The sequence below is a fragment of the Dermacentor silvarum genome, chromosome 4, assembly GCF_013339745.2.
Source record: "Dermacentor silvarum isolate Dsil-2018 chromosome 4, BIME_Dsil_1.4, whole genome shotgun sequence".
NCBI lineage: Eukaryota > Metazoa > Arthropoda > Arachnida > Ixodida > Ixodidae > Dermacentor > Dermacentor silvarum.
The window spans coordinates 12,592,519-12,611,956 of NC_051157.2; the positions used below are offsets into that span (position 1 = coordinate 12,592,519).

At 47.0% G+C, this 19,438-nt stretch overlaps 1 protein-coding gene across 4 annotated transcripts in view; it reads left to right on the top strand.

Annotated features, from left to right (window-relative positions):
* The window catches only part of LOC119449462 (protein arginine N-methyltransferase 9-like), a 36,715-nt gene extending 27,915 nt beyond the window's left edge, over positions 1 to 8,800 (top strand). For all 4 annotated transcript variants that reach the window (XM_049665219.1, XM_049665220.1, XM_037712638.2 and 1 more), the window contains 3 exons: positions 530 to 1,025; positions 6,771 to 6,927; positions 8,419 to 8,800. In XM_049665219.1, the coding sequence (XP_049521176.1) occupies positions 530 to 1,025; positions 6,771 to 6,927; positions 8,419 to 8,787 (1,022 nt within the window). In that variant the 3' untranslated portion in view covers positions 8,788 to 8,800. The remainder of the gene's footprint in view (positions 1 to 529; positions 1,026 to 6,770; positions 6,928 to 8,418) is intronic.
* Positions 8,801 to 19,438: the final 10,638 nt, after the last annotated feature.

The following is a 19,438-nucleotide window of genomic DNA, read 5'->3' on the forward strand; positions in this document are numbered from 1 at the left end:
TCACACCGCCTCGCTCATGGCAGGTGATTTGAATTGCACTAGAGGATTGCGGCTCCATCAGTTCCAATTTTCTTTGGAACCAAGTCTTTTCTTGGCATGAAAAAGCTCCGGAAGATTTCTGGAAGGGTATTTTAAAAGTTTGCATTGACTTAACGTTTGCCTTTAGTGTCCCTTTAAAGAATTCCTGGTGGTCAAAACAAATCTGGAGCTCATCGTTATGGCATCTCTTATAGCCCCAGTGTTGCTTTGGTGCGCTAAGCTACATGAACCCACTGAACTAATCAATCAGTCAAAATGTCGAAGTAAAATTCAAGGTTATTTTGGATCTGCTTGCAACATCCCACATGAAAAATACGGAGAAGTGGTGCTTGACATTTCTTGGGCCAAATGCTGCAAGTGTGTTTAGAAATTTAACCTAGTGGCTTTAGTCTTCGGATTCATTACTTATTTTTAGAAATTGGTCAGCTGCTTATCGTAGCTTTCACCTCATCTGCTAACTTATTATTGCTATTTTGCTTTGTTTGTGCAGGTCCAAGTGCACAAGTGTCATGTGGCGAAGTGGTTGAGCTCGCTGTGTCCTGCCAGAGCCACATCACCATGCGCTGCACTTTAGAGTCACCGGGCAAAGCCTCTCAGAAGGAAGTGTTGAGCTTAGAGCCTGCCATTATTCGCGCAATTAATGGACAAGCACATGCAATGGCACAGATTTCTGAAAAACTGAGTGGAACACTCGAAAAATTCTCTTCGCAATGTATACTGGACATTTCAAGCATTCCAATCCTAGGCTTGCTCCTCGTGCAACATCAACCAAACTGGAGGCTCACTTGTATGCACAACTCAGATTTGAAAGATATTGTCGCCCATTTTGTGAAGGCTCATAAGTTGGAAGCTTCTGTTCATGTGGCAGAAAGCCTGGAGGAACTGTACAGTGACAAACTGAAGCACTATGATGTGTTTATTGTAAATGTTTTCGAATCATCTGGGCTTTTGCGGCAAGGTATTCTTGAAGACATCGCTCTGTTAAGGTAAGTCGAAGTTATGCTGCAATTTTCTTTCTGGAATACAGATGCGTTTTGCTTTTTTCAGTGGTGAATGTCATTTTAGCAACGTTAGCTCTAATTCATTCACAGCTCTGCTACCGTGCACATTTGTTGTTTCGTCCATCTAAATTTCATGTGACCAGTTAGTGAAAGTAACCTTTCATCACCGGTTAACAATTTTTAATGCGTCATTTGAGCTACTTAATGAGTTCAACAATTATTGCTTATTGGTGTGCAATGCGTTTTGTGCCTGGAGAAACGACATGAGCATTTAGCTCATGCTTTGCATGGCACAATTCTTGTCCAACCTGCTGCTGCAAAATGTGCCAATGGGTTAGAAGCATTGAATAATTCGCTATGGAGTTTACCATTCCAAAATAAAACGCACCCACCATTGTCAAAGGCAGCAGATTAATTCTAACCACCTGATATTCTTTAACATGCACCCTATGTTAACATGTTGTAGGAACAATTTTTCATTCTGCCTCCCTCATAATGTGGTTGTGGCGGCCGGAAATTCAACCCCCAATCTTGTGTACAGTAGCAAAATGGTATTGCTACTGCACCAGGCTTGTAGAAGCATGTTTTTGTTGCAGAGCTGAATGCTGTCTTGACTTCTAGGCAAAAAAAAAAAAAAAAAAAAAAAAAATAGCTCTCGTGCTTTGAATCAACCTTACTGAAAGAAAAAGAATATGTTGCTAGAATGTGCATCTGCTGTTTTGGACCTATGCATTCAAATTCTCACAAGTTGCACTGAAACGGCACTGTATCGTAGCGTATCATTTAATTTTCTTGAACTAGTCCCATATTTCCAGTGTATCCTAAATGAAAACAGGGTTATGCCTCGCTTCTCTTTCTTCACATAGAAAACTAACACTTCTCTTTTTATCGTTTTTATCAAGATTTTTATCACAATGGGCATCATAAACAAGAGTTACTTTCCAATCGTTCATTCATGCCATCTGGTATCAGCCATCATTATAAAGTGTCTGTTCCTCATTGTCATACAAACCAAAGATTTCTCTTTCATTCCTAAAACGTAATGGCTGGGACCACTTGCCCACCTCCATTATCCGATCCAAATGGCTTTAAACATGTGCTTGACGAACACGTTGTGTGCCGATATTTGTGTTGTTCTGTAATGCCCTACTGGACCTAAAGATGTTGAAATGAATGAATGAATGAATGAATGAATAAGAAGCTTAAACGGTTTCGTATTGATTCCTGGTCTAATGCTAGGAGCTTCCTGCCAACCACTAATGATTACGTAATAGCTCTTGCATCTGCTTCTATTGCTCTCACCTACTACAACTTCGACCCCATATCATAGAAGCAAGGTTACAGGCAGTATGTTATTCCGTTCATCAGGAGGTGCTGTCTTTGTCAAAAATTTTGAAGCCATTGCATGGGCAACTGGGCCTGCCACTTGGCTGTGTACTGGGCCACTGTACACTAAACACTTGCACCTGCTTACCTTCAACAACCCAAGAAATAATCAACATGTACCATGTGTGCCTTTTGTTTTTTTTAACACTGCGTGTCAGATACTTCCAGGTCGTGAACAGCAAGTGTGAATCGGCATGATATAGCATTCTTGACCAGAAAGTAGCGAGTCAGTGTTTCAAAGAAAGGAAATGTACGTTGAGAAGATGATGGTTATTGTTCGCTTGTTAAATCGTTTGTCGCGGGAAGGCGACGAAAAGCACGTACGCACTCAGGCAAGCGAGTTACGGGGAGGCACTGGGGAGGGACGACTCTTGCTAGGCTATTCGCTTACATTGATAATCATCGTCAATGGTATCTGCATCATTTTTTTTATACTGTTGGGTTTTTGCTTCTCCAAAGCCCCAGTTATTGAGAGGAAAAATGCCTGTCAATCTCTCAAGCTATAAAGTGTCAGATGCACATGCAGGAACCATGCAAAATGCATGGCACTGGCTGTGCTGTTCACTGTATACTAAGAGCTGAAATTAAATCATGCACGGAAATTTTGCTGCCACATTCTTTGCAACTTAATTTTTAGTGCACAATTCCTTGGCTGCTTCAGAGTCTGGAGAGCTAGCTCACTCGCATGTTATAACAGCATGTGTATCTTAAGAGTTAAGTCTACTACAAGGTCATGCTAACTGAGAGAGTAGTCAGTGACAATGCATGTATGCTAAGAGGAAAAATTGTCAGTTTTGCTTTCACCCAAAGGCAATGCATTGAAACTGATAGCAAAGTATAGTGTAGACCGCTTGTAACGTAAGTCGCCGGAGTCGCGAATATCCGCACTATAAGCGGTATTGCACTATAACCAAAACAACTATTTTATTGCGATAATGGACACTCCAGGCGCATTTCTGCTGTCGCTGTCACCGTGCTCTAGGTTCCATATTCGCTTACTAAATAATTAACAAGCATGGTATCACGCACGCACATGCAAACATAAACACATCTCGCTCGTTGACCGCGGAAACGAACTGTCAAAACGCTCGAGTGACGAAGCGCGGCGAGCGAATTGACCTTCGTGCTACATGCCTCTTGCTTCAACGCGACCTATAAGCGGCGAAAACACGGCGCGCGGCGGACTTTCCCTGTCGCAGATTGCTTTCAAGGTAGGGCCAAGGCGATCGTATCGCCGAAGTGGATCGTCGCAGATTACGTCCTGCTTCGGTCCACTGAAACTGTTCCGCATTGCTTTGCTGGCGAAAATCCTCTCCTTCTGTTTGCGCCAGTTCCGAACACAAGTTTCGGATTCTCCGAATGCCTGTGATGCGGCCCGATTTCCATCTGTCTCCGTACACATGATCACTTTCCTTTTAAATGCGGCACCATGATGAACTCGGTACTTCATGCTGATAGAGCAGACACAGAGAACGTGAAGACAGACGGTCGACTATTGCCTAAGCACGTGTACTGCAGCACATGGAGAAAGCTAGGCTCGAGAGAAGCTAGTCTCGACGCGCGTGCGAGGCGGCCATTTCGAAATGCAGATGGCTATATGGTAACGCAGATTTAGGGTCGTACTCGATCCTAATGCGCATGCAATTTTTGGACCTGTTCTATTGGGAAAAAAGTGCGCATTTAGATTCGACTAAATACGGTATTTGTGGCTTGAGGGGAGTGTTTGCCGTCTAGGTTAGCTGCTGAACTTCCAGGCAGCCGCACTGTAACCGGTATTTCGTGTCCCGCAACTGCACTATAAGCGATATGCGTATACATAGAGTGCTATGGGAAAATTAACGGGAGTCTGAAAAGACCGTATTATATCCGGTCCTGCACTATAAGCGGTTGCGTTATAAGTGGTCTATACTAGAGCACTGCACGGGCTCGGGCTTACCCGAAAGCCCGGGCCCGTTCTACCCGGCCCGGCCGGGTAGAACAGTTTTTTCACGGGCTCGGGCACGGCGTGTGCTTTTTGACACGGGCCCAGGCCGGGCTCGGGTTTTTGACGCGGGCCTGGGCCGGGCTCGGGCTTTCTGGTGGTGTGCATGTAACGTGCAGCGAGGTATTCTCGGGCGTCTCAACTCTGAAAAACATTATTTCTCGGTCTCGGGCTGGGTTCGGGCCGGTTTCGAGTCGGGCTCGGGCCGGGCTCGGGCCTAAGGTAAAGGGGTGGCGTGGCGGGCCGGGCGGGTAACGTAGATTATTTCCGGGCCCGGGTCTCGCCATAAAAGTTTTGATCGGGCTGGGGCGGGCAGCCCAACGTAAAAACGGGCCCGAGCCGGGCCCGGGCTGAAAAAATCGGCCCGTGCAGTGCTCTAGTCTATACTGTATACCATTGTGCTGAATGCGTCTCACAACACTTGCTTGATGAACGTGTCAGTGGTGTTGCAGGCATTGCACCTTGATGGTGGACAGAATGCGACCGAAAGAAAACCGTTGGTATTTGTCTGCGTCCAAAGAAGGAATTACATAAATTGAGCTTAAAGTTTACTGTCTGTCCCGCTCAGGCCAGTGTATGCACCAGTGTGGTATGCAAGCAGCTGGTCAGCAGGAACACTAATGTGTGTAGCACACAATGCTCATGCATGCCAGCAGTGGAGGCTAGAATGCTGCCCTGGGTTCAGTAGAGCTGATTGAGCGAAGTATGCCAACGCGTCCATTTGGCTTTGTTGCTTTTAAAGCCAAAGGCACCGCGCGTCTCTAGAGGCCTTCTGATCCTCTACGCGTGGGCCACGCATGTGCCATCGATAGCAGGATAGCATGAAAACACCAATGCCAGTGGCGCAAATAGTACGCCTTCGGTGTCCGTATAATTGCTATCTGCAATATAAAACCAAAGAGTAACCATAGTGATGGTTTGTTGTACATGCAGGGAAATGCGCTGTGAAAATACGAAAACGAGATGAAGAAAACACAGCATGTGATTGCAGCATGCATCATTGGCCTGTGGTTGTTTGGCAGCATGGTTATGCTGGTATCTTTAGTGTGAATGCCTATCACAGAGTCACCATGTTGTATGCAAGCTTTAGTCATTTATGAACAAGCATTTTGTGAACACTGGAAAAGAAAGAAGAGTGTGCAATACATAATGTTTACAAGCACCAATTCAAACAGTGATGCTCATGCGTAATTTTTGTTATCTGAAATATAGACACAGTGCCACTTGAAAGTGCTTCAAACTGCAACTTTTACAGGACATATGCACTGAAAACAATGCAACATCGCTCTGTGTGGTTTCCACTGTGATGACTTTTTTGGCCTTGTCTACCTTTAATACTTTCCCTCATTTTTAATGTATATAATACGTCCTTCCTATGAATAAACCACCATTTCATAGTCAGTGCCCCTGTTTATTTGTCTTCCTGTGGTCCCATAGCTAACACTGCTTTTCAGAATGTTGACTTTTTAGGTGGATATGAAAAGCCAGTCTGCCACTGTGCTTGCCTCCAGACTGCGAGGTTATTGTATACATTTACATTATGTTGGATTGTACTACTGCACCTTTAGGAGCGCCGGACAGCTGCTTGTGAGACCGAGTCGCTCATAGCAGCCACGTAAGATGGCCAAATTGTGAAGATGCAGATCACAGTGGAAGCTAGCATTACAGTAGCTGCGTATTGCAGCAACTGCTCCAGGGACACTACATGAGCACTCTATATGAGTGAGGTAGCCACAGATTTTTGTTATGTTCTGCCTTTTTCACAATATTGTTTACCATGCATGAAAAGAGCTAGTATTAGCATTAACAACATTCTGATTCATTATTGTATATGCGGTGTATATGTGTGTACAGTGCTCAGCGAATCAAATGCAATAATGGGTCCGTGTGGCAGTCGGTGCTTTTTGCTCCACCGGTGGGCACTGGAGACACTGAGTTGATGCGTTGTACTCGTAGTGTACGATGAAAGCGAGGGCTTTGTGGCTCATTGTGACTACATTTGGGCCCCCCAGCAATTACCCAGCGCTCACTGCTGGCAGCGGCAGGCCGATTGTTGCAGTTGAATCGCTGAGCACTGTACATGTGTGTGTTGGCATTCAAATACGATACGCGGACCAAATGGTGGCCGGACCTTTTTGCGGTAATGGTGAGTTTTGTATGAGTGCTGAGGGGCCGAATGCATGTCACAATGCATCACAAATGCTCTCACTTTTAATGTGATACAAAAATTCATCAGCTTGGTGTCCCCAGCACCCATAGGTGGCACAAAGAGTGCCATGCAGCCACCCACTCGGAGTATCATGTTTCAGTTGCTGAGCACTGTACATACCAGAATTATTATGAACTGGCTCAATATTTTTCAGGAAAAGCTGCTTGAAGCCTGACGTTACCATGGTTCCTTCTTCGGTAACTGTCCGTGCTTTACTAGTTGAGAGTGAAATGTTGGAAAAACAGTCACGCCTTGTATCTGATGGCAGCACCCTTGGCTTCAGAATTGCAGATTCTATCAATGCTTTTCAGGTGGGTACTTTTTTGTGTTATTATTTATATTTTATTACTATTTATTTTTTTGCTGTAAGAGAAAATGCACAAGTGGAATCTTTCCAAAACAGCAAATTTTCTTTTTACCACAAAATTTTATCCTGTGGTTACAAAATGTGCATCTTGTTTGTTGCACTTTGGCACTCAACTTCGTGAATTAAGCTGTAGAAGTAGGTTTCTTGATCTCTTAATGACCAGAACTTTAGTAGTGAAGAAAAATAAGTGAATGATACTTGAACTTGTTTTCTTGTTTAACAGGAACATCCAGACATGTTCCTGTTATCCTGAATATCAAATGTTACCATGTTCTTACTATTTTTCATGGCTTACAAATGTTTCTCATTGGCCATTATGTTTTTTTATTGCTGTGTTGCTCTGCCCTGGTAAACCAGAAAGTTTGATGAACTGAAAGCTTGTTTTAATTTTGACTTCAAAATGCATTGAAAGCCTAGAGATTCCACCAAGACATTCACCTTTTACTGCATTAGACAAATTTCTTTATAATCCAAGTTTTTGTGAGGCGACTGTGTATCTTGACACGCTTGCACCTAAAAGTTGAGGCTTAAACTCCACGTATGGGCTGTGTGCCCAGGCTTTGCAGAATATTAGCCTTTTCATAGTTTGTGCACTCTAGAAAACGTTCAGTACCTGACTGCAAAGATTTTCGGAACATTTGAACTGTGAAAAGTCGGCTATGTTCTGAAGCTTCAAGCGCACAGTGACAACACACCTGTGATCCCCAATAATTATATATGATATATATTTTAGCAGGAAAATTGTTGGCGAGTTGACACCTGTATGTATACTTGACAAAGATGCTATTTTCTTGCTTTACGGCGCAAATTTAGACAGGACACAATGAGATACACAGAGCAAGCACCGGTACTGACACAAAGTTTTCGACTTGTCATTTTTTTTCGTGGTTAAGTGAAGGTATAAAGTATAAATATGTGCTGGCATCTGCCATGAGCTCCCTAAATAATTCGCTATAATACTGTTTTCTGCAAACCAGTTTTCATTTCATTACCCAATGATGCGACTGGATGAGTCATGATGTCATGAATCATGATACATTGGCTCGCTTTGTTTCTGCTATCACTGTGGCTGCCTCACATGAACGCAGCCAGAAAAAAATATGTGCAGCACTGTCGATAGCATTTTTATGAGCAACCTCGTTGTGCCTAGCTTTTAGCGTCAGGAAGTTCTCATCTATTTCACGACGTTGCAATAATGTAGATGACGCCAGGTCGAGACGAACTTTAGCATAAAATTAAAATGACTTATAAGTGTTTTTCAAGCTTCTTACTCTTCAAGTGTCCTCCTTTTACGTGCGAGAAGCTTGTGGTAAAGTTTGCAAAACTTCAAAATCATGTATCTTGCAGCCAAATCAATGTGCTTATAGTATTTTTTTCTCCATCTCCCATCTTAACCCATCCCCTGTCCTAACCTGTTTGCTTGGATGGCCCTCAGGTTCAGATGCAGCAAGACATTTGCCTTGCAACACTTCCACATCGTGCGCTGTCTGATGTATTCACCTTGCTGGAAATCAACATGTCAAACGTTGGATTTGATTTGCCTGAAATCTCGGCAGTTCGGTCTGTGCCCTTGCTGCAAACGGGACGGATATCTGGCTGCTGTTATTGGTTCGACCAAGAGTGCTTCGGTGGAATCACTGTGAGCAGCTACAGTGTTGAAAACACATCTCTGCAAGCAGGTGTTGTGTTTAGCAGTGGCGTACATGGGGCTGCAGGAACTACAGTAAGGGTTGGGACGTCGTGTGTGGACAGTAACATCAACATCTGGCTCGACAATGTAAGAAATGGAAAAGTGCTGCAGTAAAGATCTTGATGGCAAAAAAGTTTGTCTTTTGTATTGCTGTGACAATTTACCTACACTTTGTGCTAACCTAACTATGCAGTACAAGCTCCGCCAACAAAATTGCACTGCACCTACCTTCTGTGCATCTGGCCTCAGAAGCATAGCTCCAATGAGAGGTCGATATTGAAAAAAAAGTCTGTCTCCGCCTTGACATCATGAAAATGAGCAAATGGGATTAACGGTCTTATCTATGCAACTTTTATTTCAGCTGGACAGTGGGGCAGTAATTAACATTGCATTTTTTGGTTTTGATTGACAATAATGAAAAATCACTAGAATTTAAAAGAAACAAAAAGGACTCGCACTTCTGTTCATGTGACAAGAACGCAGATAAGGTAAGTTATGTTGCGATGTCACTGTAATAGAAATGCTTCCCGAGTGCCATTGCTGTTAAAGGGCCCCTCACCGAGCCACATAGGAAATTTTGGTTATATGCTGGAAGTTGTTACGTGCCCTCGTGGGAGCGTTCTACCGCAAGAATTTTTCAAATTGGTTCATTAATTGCCGAGATAGAACTATTTGAGTGCCGCGAACCCATGATTTCAGGAGGCGAGTGTCACTGCCAACAAGGACACTATCTCCACTTGCACCGTCTAGCCTCTGTAAGCGAAATTCCTTACCTGCGTTCCCCCATACCGGAACTGGAGGATTGCGTGACGCATGCATCACGGGCCCCACCTCTTTTTTTTTTTCCTTGCGCTTTTTTGCTGCACAGTGCACTTCCGCTGAGGGTCGCACGCGCGACCTGTTGCATTTGTCTCGTTTCACGCAGCGCACAATTTTGCGCGTGGTGCACAAGAACACCTGACTAGTAGTATTAGTCAGTGCTACACGAACAATGAGGCAGACGCAAGCAGATCACAGAGCATGATCGCACACTGGAACGCAGTAGAAAATAACAGTTTTGTTGTCAGCACGCGCGACTGCATGACGTGGGAGCAAGCAGACAAAATGGAAGTATGTACATCTCTATTGCTCCAGTGCGAAGTAAAACAAGAACACGCAGACATTCAGTTTGTGTGTTTTATTATTTCTCTAAACTTTAACTTGTCTATGTTAGCTGATTGCGTCATGGTCATTTATATAACTGGATATGTATCAGGATATGTGTGGCGAGATGTGTGCATGACCTGACAAGAATGACATGGAATGACATGCTCACGCACATATCGTCATTAATGTTATGTCATGCAATTCATGTCATGATACCCATGTCATTCATGTGATGGCATTTATGTCATCTATGTCAGGTCATGCATGCATTTCATTTATATCCTGATATATAGAGCTAAAGAAACGACCATGACGGCATCATGCTATTCATACAAACACCAACGCCTAACGTATCCACCTCTCTCTGTGTCGAGCACGCGCCAGAGAGAAATATTGTGGTGCCAACTACAAACTCGCACTTTTCTTACCCCACGCACTTTGCACTTACTCTTTCCCGACACATACCCGACATCCAAGTGTCGCTTCTGCCCTGTCCAAACAGCAGATCTCTCCCATATCATATGGAAATGCCCCATCAAATATCCCCCCCGCCACCTCAAACCATTAATTAGTAGCGAGGAGCTGTGGGAGACTGCCCTGCGCAACTCCGATCCCACCCTGCAGGACCGAGTCCTGAGGTGGGCTGAGGAGGTAGCGGAGGCCTACCACGACTGGTAGGCGGACGTCTGTCAGCAGAAGGTGCTAAGACTGGAGCACACAGGCCTCCCTCTCTCCCCCCCCCGGGCCCTCCCCTTTCTTAAAAAGGGAAATAAAAGTTAATTAATTCATTCAAAAACAGAAACCATTTATTTAACATGAATTCTAGAGAGACTTAGTGAAATAAGTCGCAAAATTTTTGCGCACAGCCCACCTCATGGAACGTGCAACTGTACCCGACCTTATTGCACCGAGGAACACGGCTTGCTACATGGCGAAACGCGGGGGCGACGCAAGTTAATGCTGCATGCCGCTATCGCCTCCTTTGCTGCGAAAATTCTTCGTCCGTTTACAAGCTATTAATAACTTTTGCCTTCGTTTACATTATAGTCTTTTCCCCCCCTAGATGCCTTTGAAGATATCGTCGGTCATCAGTTCTGTTTGCATCATGCCGTCAACTCTGACGTATTCGTCAGCCGTCGCGCCCGCTGCTGCGTTAAACAAGCAGCGTTCGAGTAGAGAGATTCCTGGAGCAGTGCAGCAGGACTGCCACATTTGCTGACATCAGTACCCTCAAGTGCATCACTAGCGCTGCTGTTAGCACTAGTGCAGAGCGTAGCTAAGTGGCATTTGCGAAGGGCAGTGGCGGCACCGGTACGTGGCGTTTGTTGTAAAGCCGTAGGGGACGCCTAAATTACTTCGTTGTACAGGCAAATTTGTTGTAGTTGTCTTAGTTGTTGAGATGCGTTCACAATACATTTGTATGATTGGAACAAGGAGGTTGAAAAAAAAAAATTTTTTTTCAACCTCCTCCAATTCCAATTGGAATTTGGCAGGACATGATCAATGCTTCGTTATACAGTTCATTCCGTAATAGAGCCGTTCGAGCGTACCAAATAAGACATCGTAGTATATACATTTCCTCCTCCATAAATAGGGGAGATGAAAAGAAAAAAAAAGAATCAGTGGCAATTTAGCGGTAAATGCAAAAGAAATGCATTAGCATTACGTCGTACCTCTTTGAGGTCCCGGATCCATGGTTTTAAGCGCGTTCAACACATTGGATAAAGTGTTGTTCAGGAGCTCACTCGACACACGCCTCGAGGCGCCTTTTCCATAGGTGAAGTACAACTGACGGTTGTTCGGAGCAGACCACCGTCAGTTGCACTATATATACATACATGTATAAAAGTCGAAAGCCTTAGACGACTCAAGGGACGAAAAATACGATGTCCGGCGTGACGCCCTACGCTGTTATGGCACCAAAATTCATAGCGAGTCGAACCCTCGACTTCGGGTGGCGGTCGAACCCACGACCTGTGGTGTTAATTAAGGCAAATTTAATTAAGACCCACGACATTTTGTGGGAGTCGAAACCCGCAACCTTTTGTGTTAGGGCGAATTAGCTGCCATCCGTTTCTTTATAAGAAAGCGTGAAGCCGAGGCGGAGAAGAAGCGTCAACACGACTTGTGGTATTAAGGCAAAGTTAATTAGGACACAGTTAATTAAGGCACTCGAACCCACAACCTTTGATGGGAGTCAAACCCACTTGTAGATATCCAAGGTAGATCTCCAAGTTGGATTCCAATTGACATTGTTAATTAAGGTCGAGAGTCGTACCCACGACCTCTGGCGGGAGTCGAACCCACGACCATTGGTGTTAATTAAGGCACTCGAACCGACGACCTTTTGTGGAACTTGGATTCCAAATTTCCAATTGATGTGAAGGACGAGAGTCGAACCCACTACCTTTGGCGATCATTAAGACAAAGTGAATTAAGGTACACTTAATTAAGATAAAGTTAAGACACTCGAACCTACCACCTTCTGTGGAAGTCGAAACCACTTGGTGATAAGGGCGAACCGGCCCTCCAAGTTGGATTCCAATTGACATTGTCAAGGTCGAGAGTCGAACCACTACTTTTGGTGTTAAGGCGAAGTTAAGGCACTGTTAATTAAGATGCAGTTAATTAAAACACTCGAACCTACGACCTTTGGTGGGAGAAAATAAGTAATAGGAAGTAACGCATTCGAATGAAAATGTCAAGTAATGCAATGAATGTCTCCTGAGCGTGCAGGCTTTCGCCTTCATCCTCTTTAGCGTATGCTAAAGTGGCTGTTAATTTTTTCCTTCAATATACAGGTCATTTCACTGTAGAGGCGCTCGTCTGTACCTGACGCGTAGATTTCATATGTATACTGCGAGCACATTCCTAACCATTCCACACTGAAGCAAACATAGGCACAACATCCGGTCGGGAACAAACAATGAGAGCTTATGTTACAGGGGAAACGTTATATCAGGGGCGTCTACCTTACGTGATTGGTGCAGCCAGGACCTACTGATGTTCTAATGGCCTCAGAAAGCACGCCACAATCAAACACTGTTCCAACAGCGCACAATCACTAAGCATGACGAACGCACCCCAAGCTACATGTGTTACGGCGGTTACGCCGGTTCGGGCTTTTTGCCTCTAGCAAGATCGCGGCGACCGGCTTCACTTTATATATATTCGCTGTACACATTCGCTTACTAACTAAATAACAAGCACGGGGCCATGCGCCCACGTGTAAATATGAACTTATCTCACTCCATGACCGCAGACAGTCGCTGTCAGTACGCTGGCGTGAGGAAGAGCGGCAGCAGCGGCGTGCGAATTCCCCTTCGTGCTGCCTCTCGCTTCGATGCGAACGAGGCGCGCGAGAACACAGCGCACACGAAGCCATCAGCTATCTCGGGTCGCACAGCCTTCAAGCCTACCGCAGATTAATTCCAAGATAGGGCGCGCGCGCAGCCGCGCAGTCGTGCTCAGTCGCCGCAGCCGGAGTAGAAGAAATACATGACGAGATGGGCCCGTGCGTCTCCTTTTTTTTTTTTTTTTTTTTTGTCCTCGTCTTTAGTACTAAGCGCTCAACTACTGCCATTCAAGAAAAAATGCGCACTAACTCCTCCCCCCCCCCCCCTTCCCTCCCTCTCTTAGCGCGCGCCCAAATCCCCGTTTCTTCCCTTGAGCGCCTGAGAAGATGGCGCGCACGCTCCCCGTCCTCCTTCCTCGCGTGCGCCAGTAGAAGACGCCGCCGCATCAAACAACCATCCTTCTCGGCTCACCCTCGCACCTACATAAACCGCGCGCGACGTCAACATTTTCCTTTCCACACGAACCACTTACTACGATCTTATCGCATTTATATTCCGTTTCATACATCAGGTGCAACGCTGTGGAGGCTAGAGACACGTCTGAATAAAAGAAATTACCCTTAGAAACAAACAAACAATGTACTCATACGGCTGCTAAAACGTAGTTTTAGACCAATTTGCTTTTGGTTGTTTTTAACAGCGAAGCTGTTTAAGCCAGCCGTAATTTGTGGTGCGCAGCCGTGGTAGCCATGGCAACCCGGAAGAGGAGAAGGAGGTTCTCCTCCTCGTCAGCTCTCTGCCTTCCCGACCCCTGCCTCTCTTCTCTCCGTGGCGCGCTGAGCCAGGAGAAAAGAAGAAAAAAATTTATCGCAGTTTCACCCGAAAGGCGAAGCACCAATTGCGATAGCAAATTAGTAGAGAGCTGCACGGAGTAAGGATAGTAGTTTTATCAGCTGTATAAACTTGGACATGCAGCAGCACCACCAACGCGCAGAACTGTTGTCGACGCCGTCGGCGTTCGCCTCCCCTCCTTCCCTCCCGTCCCCCCACAACCTTTCGCGCGACGGAAAAAGTTGCGTTTGCTCTCTATATATGGAAAGGCGGAAAGAGACGCTTAATTCTGCAGCCCTTCAGGGAGCACGGCGCAGAACGCGTGTTTGCTCTCCGACGTGCGTTCGCTCCCCGTGAAAGCGCGCGTCACTCGCGCCCTTTTACTCGCACATACAGCGTCCGGAGCGCGGCGACGATTTCATCGCCGTTGACGTCATACGGAACCTGACGGCGACGGCGATGCCGACGGCAGAAATCTGCTTTGGAGTCTCCATATAATTGCTATCGCAATAAAAAAGGCTAAAGCTTGCGCTAGGCCGCGCAAAACTCAAAACGCAGCGAAGCTGGCCGATTGATATCGAGCGGCTAGCCTCCAACGCGTTCGGCGTCGGCACGCAGCAGCGTTCTTGGCACTGTGCCAACCTTGGTTAGCCTGCCTGGGTTTGTGGCAGGGCAGTAGCGCCGTCGCTCATAGACGCCCACGCGTCCAGCGCTAGTCACGCGAAATGTCGTGAAAGGGAAGGTACCTCCGAAAATGATCGCTCGAGAATACCTTCCTACATGCGTAGTTAAGTTAAACCAAGTTAAGACCTATAGCAGCAACCAAGTTCATACCTAGCATTAGCAGCCAGTAAGCTTCGCAGTGCCTAAGCTTTGCGACCGAGTGCAAACTTGCCTGTTTTTTTTTTTTCTTTTTTCTTTTTTTTTTCAGCCCGTCGCGGTAGCCCCACGTGCACGCTCGCGCGAGCAATCGCTGCTGGCGCGCAGCGAAGCACAGACGGAACGCTCGGAGGGAGAAATTTTGGGGACCGTACTTCTTGCGTAGCTTCCACAGCGTTGCACCGGATAAATGAAACGGAGTATTGATTTTATACGGAACGCCACGGCGACGCCGACGGCAGAAATTCGCCTGCAGTGTCCATATAACTGCTCTCGTAATACAAAATTTGCATTTTAGCGCGAACTGTGAAGCACTGACTGCGACAGAAAGGTTCAGCGTTGCGCTTGAACTTCTCGGACGGTGTTCTATTATAATTCATATTAATTATATATTATATATTATATTAATATATTATATTAAATTATATATTAATTTAGGTCACCCTTAAAAGCTTTAACACGTCGTGTAGCTAGGGCCGGTAATGATATCGCACAGGCGCCGCCATACGCTGCCCGTAAGGAGGCGCGCCAGAAAAATTACACCACTTTCAGGTTTGAGCACTGATAGCGTTTTGCACTTTTAATATTTAATACTCCGAGAAGATTTAAGATAAGATACATGCGCTGTGAATGTTATGTTTCATGAAGTTTTGTTCGTGGGCTGCCATTCTCAAAATTCTGAGGAATAATTAAGTCAAAAACGTAAGACCTGGTCTGAGCAAATTTAGCGATTGAATAGTTTAGCAAGATAACCCGCAGATACGGCATGGAAAAGTATATTAAGGATATCGCATAACCATACCTAAATATATACAGAACCCCTCGGCGACGCCGATGCCAACGATCGACGACGGAGAAAATTCGCTTGGAGTGCCCATATAATTGCTGTCGCAATAAAAGAAAAAAATATTTATGGAAACCATTGACACTGAATGTCAATGTGAGCGAATAGCTGAAATTCTCTAGAAAGCTATTCGCTTTAATAAAGGAATGACGCGCTGGATGGTTTACATTGGTTATAGTGAGGATATTTAGCAAGTGCTCGCTGTTTCATTAGCTAATTCGGTAAGGAACGAAGCTATTAATCAGCACATCTGTACAGGTATTAGAGGTGGCTTTACATATAAGTCGATTCGTCATATGTGTTGGGTCTCCAGCGGCGGGAGCGCCAGGGTAGAAAGCGACTGCCATCCTCCTCTCCGTCGGAGCCCTCTCTCACTGCCGCCACACGGGGAGAGGCTGGCGTGAGGAGAGGAGAGGAGGACTGTTCTGCTTATGGAAAAAGGACCCTGATATGGTTCTGCACAACCGCTCCAACGCAAGATTTCAGACCATAGAGTTTCCTACAAAGATATGTATTCAAACGCCCCAAAGCTCACTCGCAACAGCAAGTGCGTCTCGAAGAGCTATATGTATGCAGGCTGTCCCACCTATTATGCATCGCGTAAAAAAAAAAAAAAAAAAAAAAAAAAAAACGGGCCGTTCTACCCGAATAAAACCTAGTGCATATTGTTCACAGTCGAGCACAGTATATCGCCAGTAATTTTTGTTGATGCCATTCAGTTTATAATTAATCCCAATTAGCTAATTTTTAAAATTACTGCTCTCATTTCCGGGCTATCAATGACAAATTTGTATGAAATTGAAAGAAACTTAAAACTGGCATGTTTTCATCGAAGTACGTTTTGCTCATTTATTTTTTCCGGCTGATAAAGAAACTAAAAAAAAAAAGAACTGTCAGGCCTTCCACTGGGGTGGAGATGGAAGACCAACGAAGCTGTACTGTACTGGGAATGATGTATTTCTAATTATGACTATTAAGATGTGATGATGTAATTGGTTATTTGAACTATTAAAGAATAAGAAATATATATGATCCGGTGGTTTTAATTTATTTAGTGACCACAGGGACCATGACCTTATGGTCACTACGGTACATGTACGGCAAAGGTTGGCACGTTCTTCATAAACACGCCACCAACGCCACGTGCGTTCGGTGCGAACGCGGGCAAAACGCCGCCGCCGTCGACAACAGTTGTGCGCGTTGTTTGTGTGACCCAACCTCCTTGGTGTGACCGCACACAACCGCTGTCAAAACGCTGGCTACGTGACGAACGGCTAAACGCCGTTGTCAACACTGTTAGGGGAGAGGAGGGCGAGAGCCCAGAGAGAGTCGGCGGCAGAAGCCGGCAGGGCTGCGCGCATGCGCCGCAGTGGAAGAGCGGGCACGCAAACGCACAGTGTAGAGTGCCTCGATGCCCTCCTCGCCCACCACTCCCCTTCCATTGGTAAGTCGAGCTTGTGTCAGCTCTACGAGGACGTTGGTCGCCCACCCACGCTAGCCATCCCGCCACCTCCTCCGCACCATCAGCCATTGCAGGTGTGTACTCCACTGGAGGCCCTCACGAAAAGGCGATCCCCAACCTGCGCCTTCCAGGCGTCGGCGTTCCTGCTGAAGGACCGGCTGGACGGCCATCTACACGGACGGCTCCGTACATGCAGCCTCCGGATCTGCCACAGGTCTCCTGCGTGATCCCTGCCCTTCAGCGCTTGCTAGTGTGCCGGCTACCTTTCGCAGCAAGCTCCACCGCGGCTGAGGTGGCCGGCCTCCATCTGGCTGCGGACCTGCTGGCGGATGATGATGATGAAAAAACTTTATTTAATTAACACGGAGGAAGCTTGAGGTGGCCCGGAGGGGGCCACCTCTCACACTCACTAGGTGGGCTCCTCATTACAGGAGCCCATTGGCGGCCGCCGCGGCTTGTGCTCGGTCGACCAGGGCCTTCTGACTCGCCAGGTCGGAGCAGCCGAGCAGGGCTGCCTCCCAGTCCTCCCGGGTGGGGTTTGGTTTTGGGGTGAGGTTCGGGGTTGATTTACATGCCCACACCATGTGGAAGATGTCCGAAGACTTCTCCGCACAATGCGGGCATTTTCCTGTACAGGCAGGATCAAAGTGCTTTAAAACTGCCGGGCACAGCAGTGTTTTGGTGTAAAGGCGGAGGAGTGTACGTTCCTCTGCCTTTGTAAGGCCCTTACAGGGCTTAGGATAAATTGCGTGGCCGAATTGGTATAGTTGAGTAATTTCTCGAAAAGTTAGGGCCGGATTGGGTTCGGGATCCATTTCGGAAGGGTCTGAAGGCGTTGCCCGGAGAGTGAGCGCGCGGGCAGCGGCATCTGCCGTTTCGTTGCCTTCGAGGCCCATATGAGCAGGAGCCCATACGATCATTCGAGACGCGGGGGCCCCGAGGTAGTCACTGTCGGCAGGACCCCCCAGATTCTCCGGCTGTGATCCTCTGCGACTCGCGAACGGTGCTCCTGGCTCTTCGTCGACCGGAGACCGCCGACCTTGGCGTTGCCCTGCTGGCAGTAAAGCTTCGCGCCCGTGTTTCAAGTGGCTTGAAGCTGTCGCTGCAGTGGCTCCCCCTCTCACGTCGGCGTCCAGGGCAACGAGGAGGCTGACGCCCTGGCAAAGGCAGCACACCACGCTCCTGTACCAGTCAGTACCGCTGTAACTGCCTTTGGATACGCAAGGCACACGTTGCAGCCTAACGGCGCTCCACCCGGATCGGCGCGTCGCCAGCGGTCGCCCTCCCCGTCCACTTCCTGATCGCGGCCTCACAAGGCAGGAGCGGTCTCTCTTGCTGCGCCTCCGGATCGGCTGCTCCTCCGGACCATCTACTTTGTTTCTGCCCCGCCTTCTCTAAAGAAAGGGCTTCTCTCTACACGTCATTCCGACGCCTAGGACTCCCTACGGACTCAGCACCGCAGCTGCTCTTTCCCGGTCGGCACCACGGCTCCGCCTTCAGGCACCTACTCACATTCCTGCAGGACACGGGACTGTCGTGCAAATTGTGAATGCGCCGCATGGCTATCCCTGACAGTCAAGGGCTGTGTAATCGATCGACCTTCTGTCTCTCTTTTCTTTCTTCTTTACATCCCCCGCTTCTTCCCCAAGGCGCTGAGTCATGTGCTCCCTAAAGGGCTGCAGAAAATAGCGCGTCTTCCTCTTCACAACCTCTCTCTCGCCGTGCGTTCGCTCCACGTGAAAGCGCGCGTCCCTCGCCCTCGCTTGCTTTCACTCGCACGTACAGCATACGGCCAATGAGTTTTTTTTCTATTACCGGACGCGACGATCGAAAGCTGAGCCCTTAAAAGCTTCGCTGTAAAAAAAAAAAAATAATAAAAAAATATCACGTGACTAACCAGTTCACCCGGATCAAAAAGCAGCGCCCTCAAACAAGCTCCATATAGTCGCAGAGCTGGCGCATTATATGGCGCGCCCCACCCGCGACAGCGCGGCGCCTTGGTGTTGATAAGGAGAGTGCCGATAGCTGGTGCATGGTTGATGCGTCGTGGAAAGAGTGCGCTCACTAAATATATGCTGGCTATCCCGTAATCGAGAGTATACCTAAACATGAAATGGCTACCGCCAAAGCAGATTGCTTGGAGATGATGCTAGCCACAATCTTAAAATGGGTGTAGTGCATGTTCGCAAGGGCACACCCCACCCCACCATACCACACAACCACCCGCGGCGCGCCAGATGCTGCCGGCCTGGTCAGGCAGCGTGGCGTCATCTCTCGAAGTAGGCGGCGCGAAACCAGCGCCGCGGA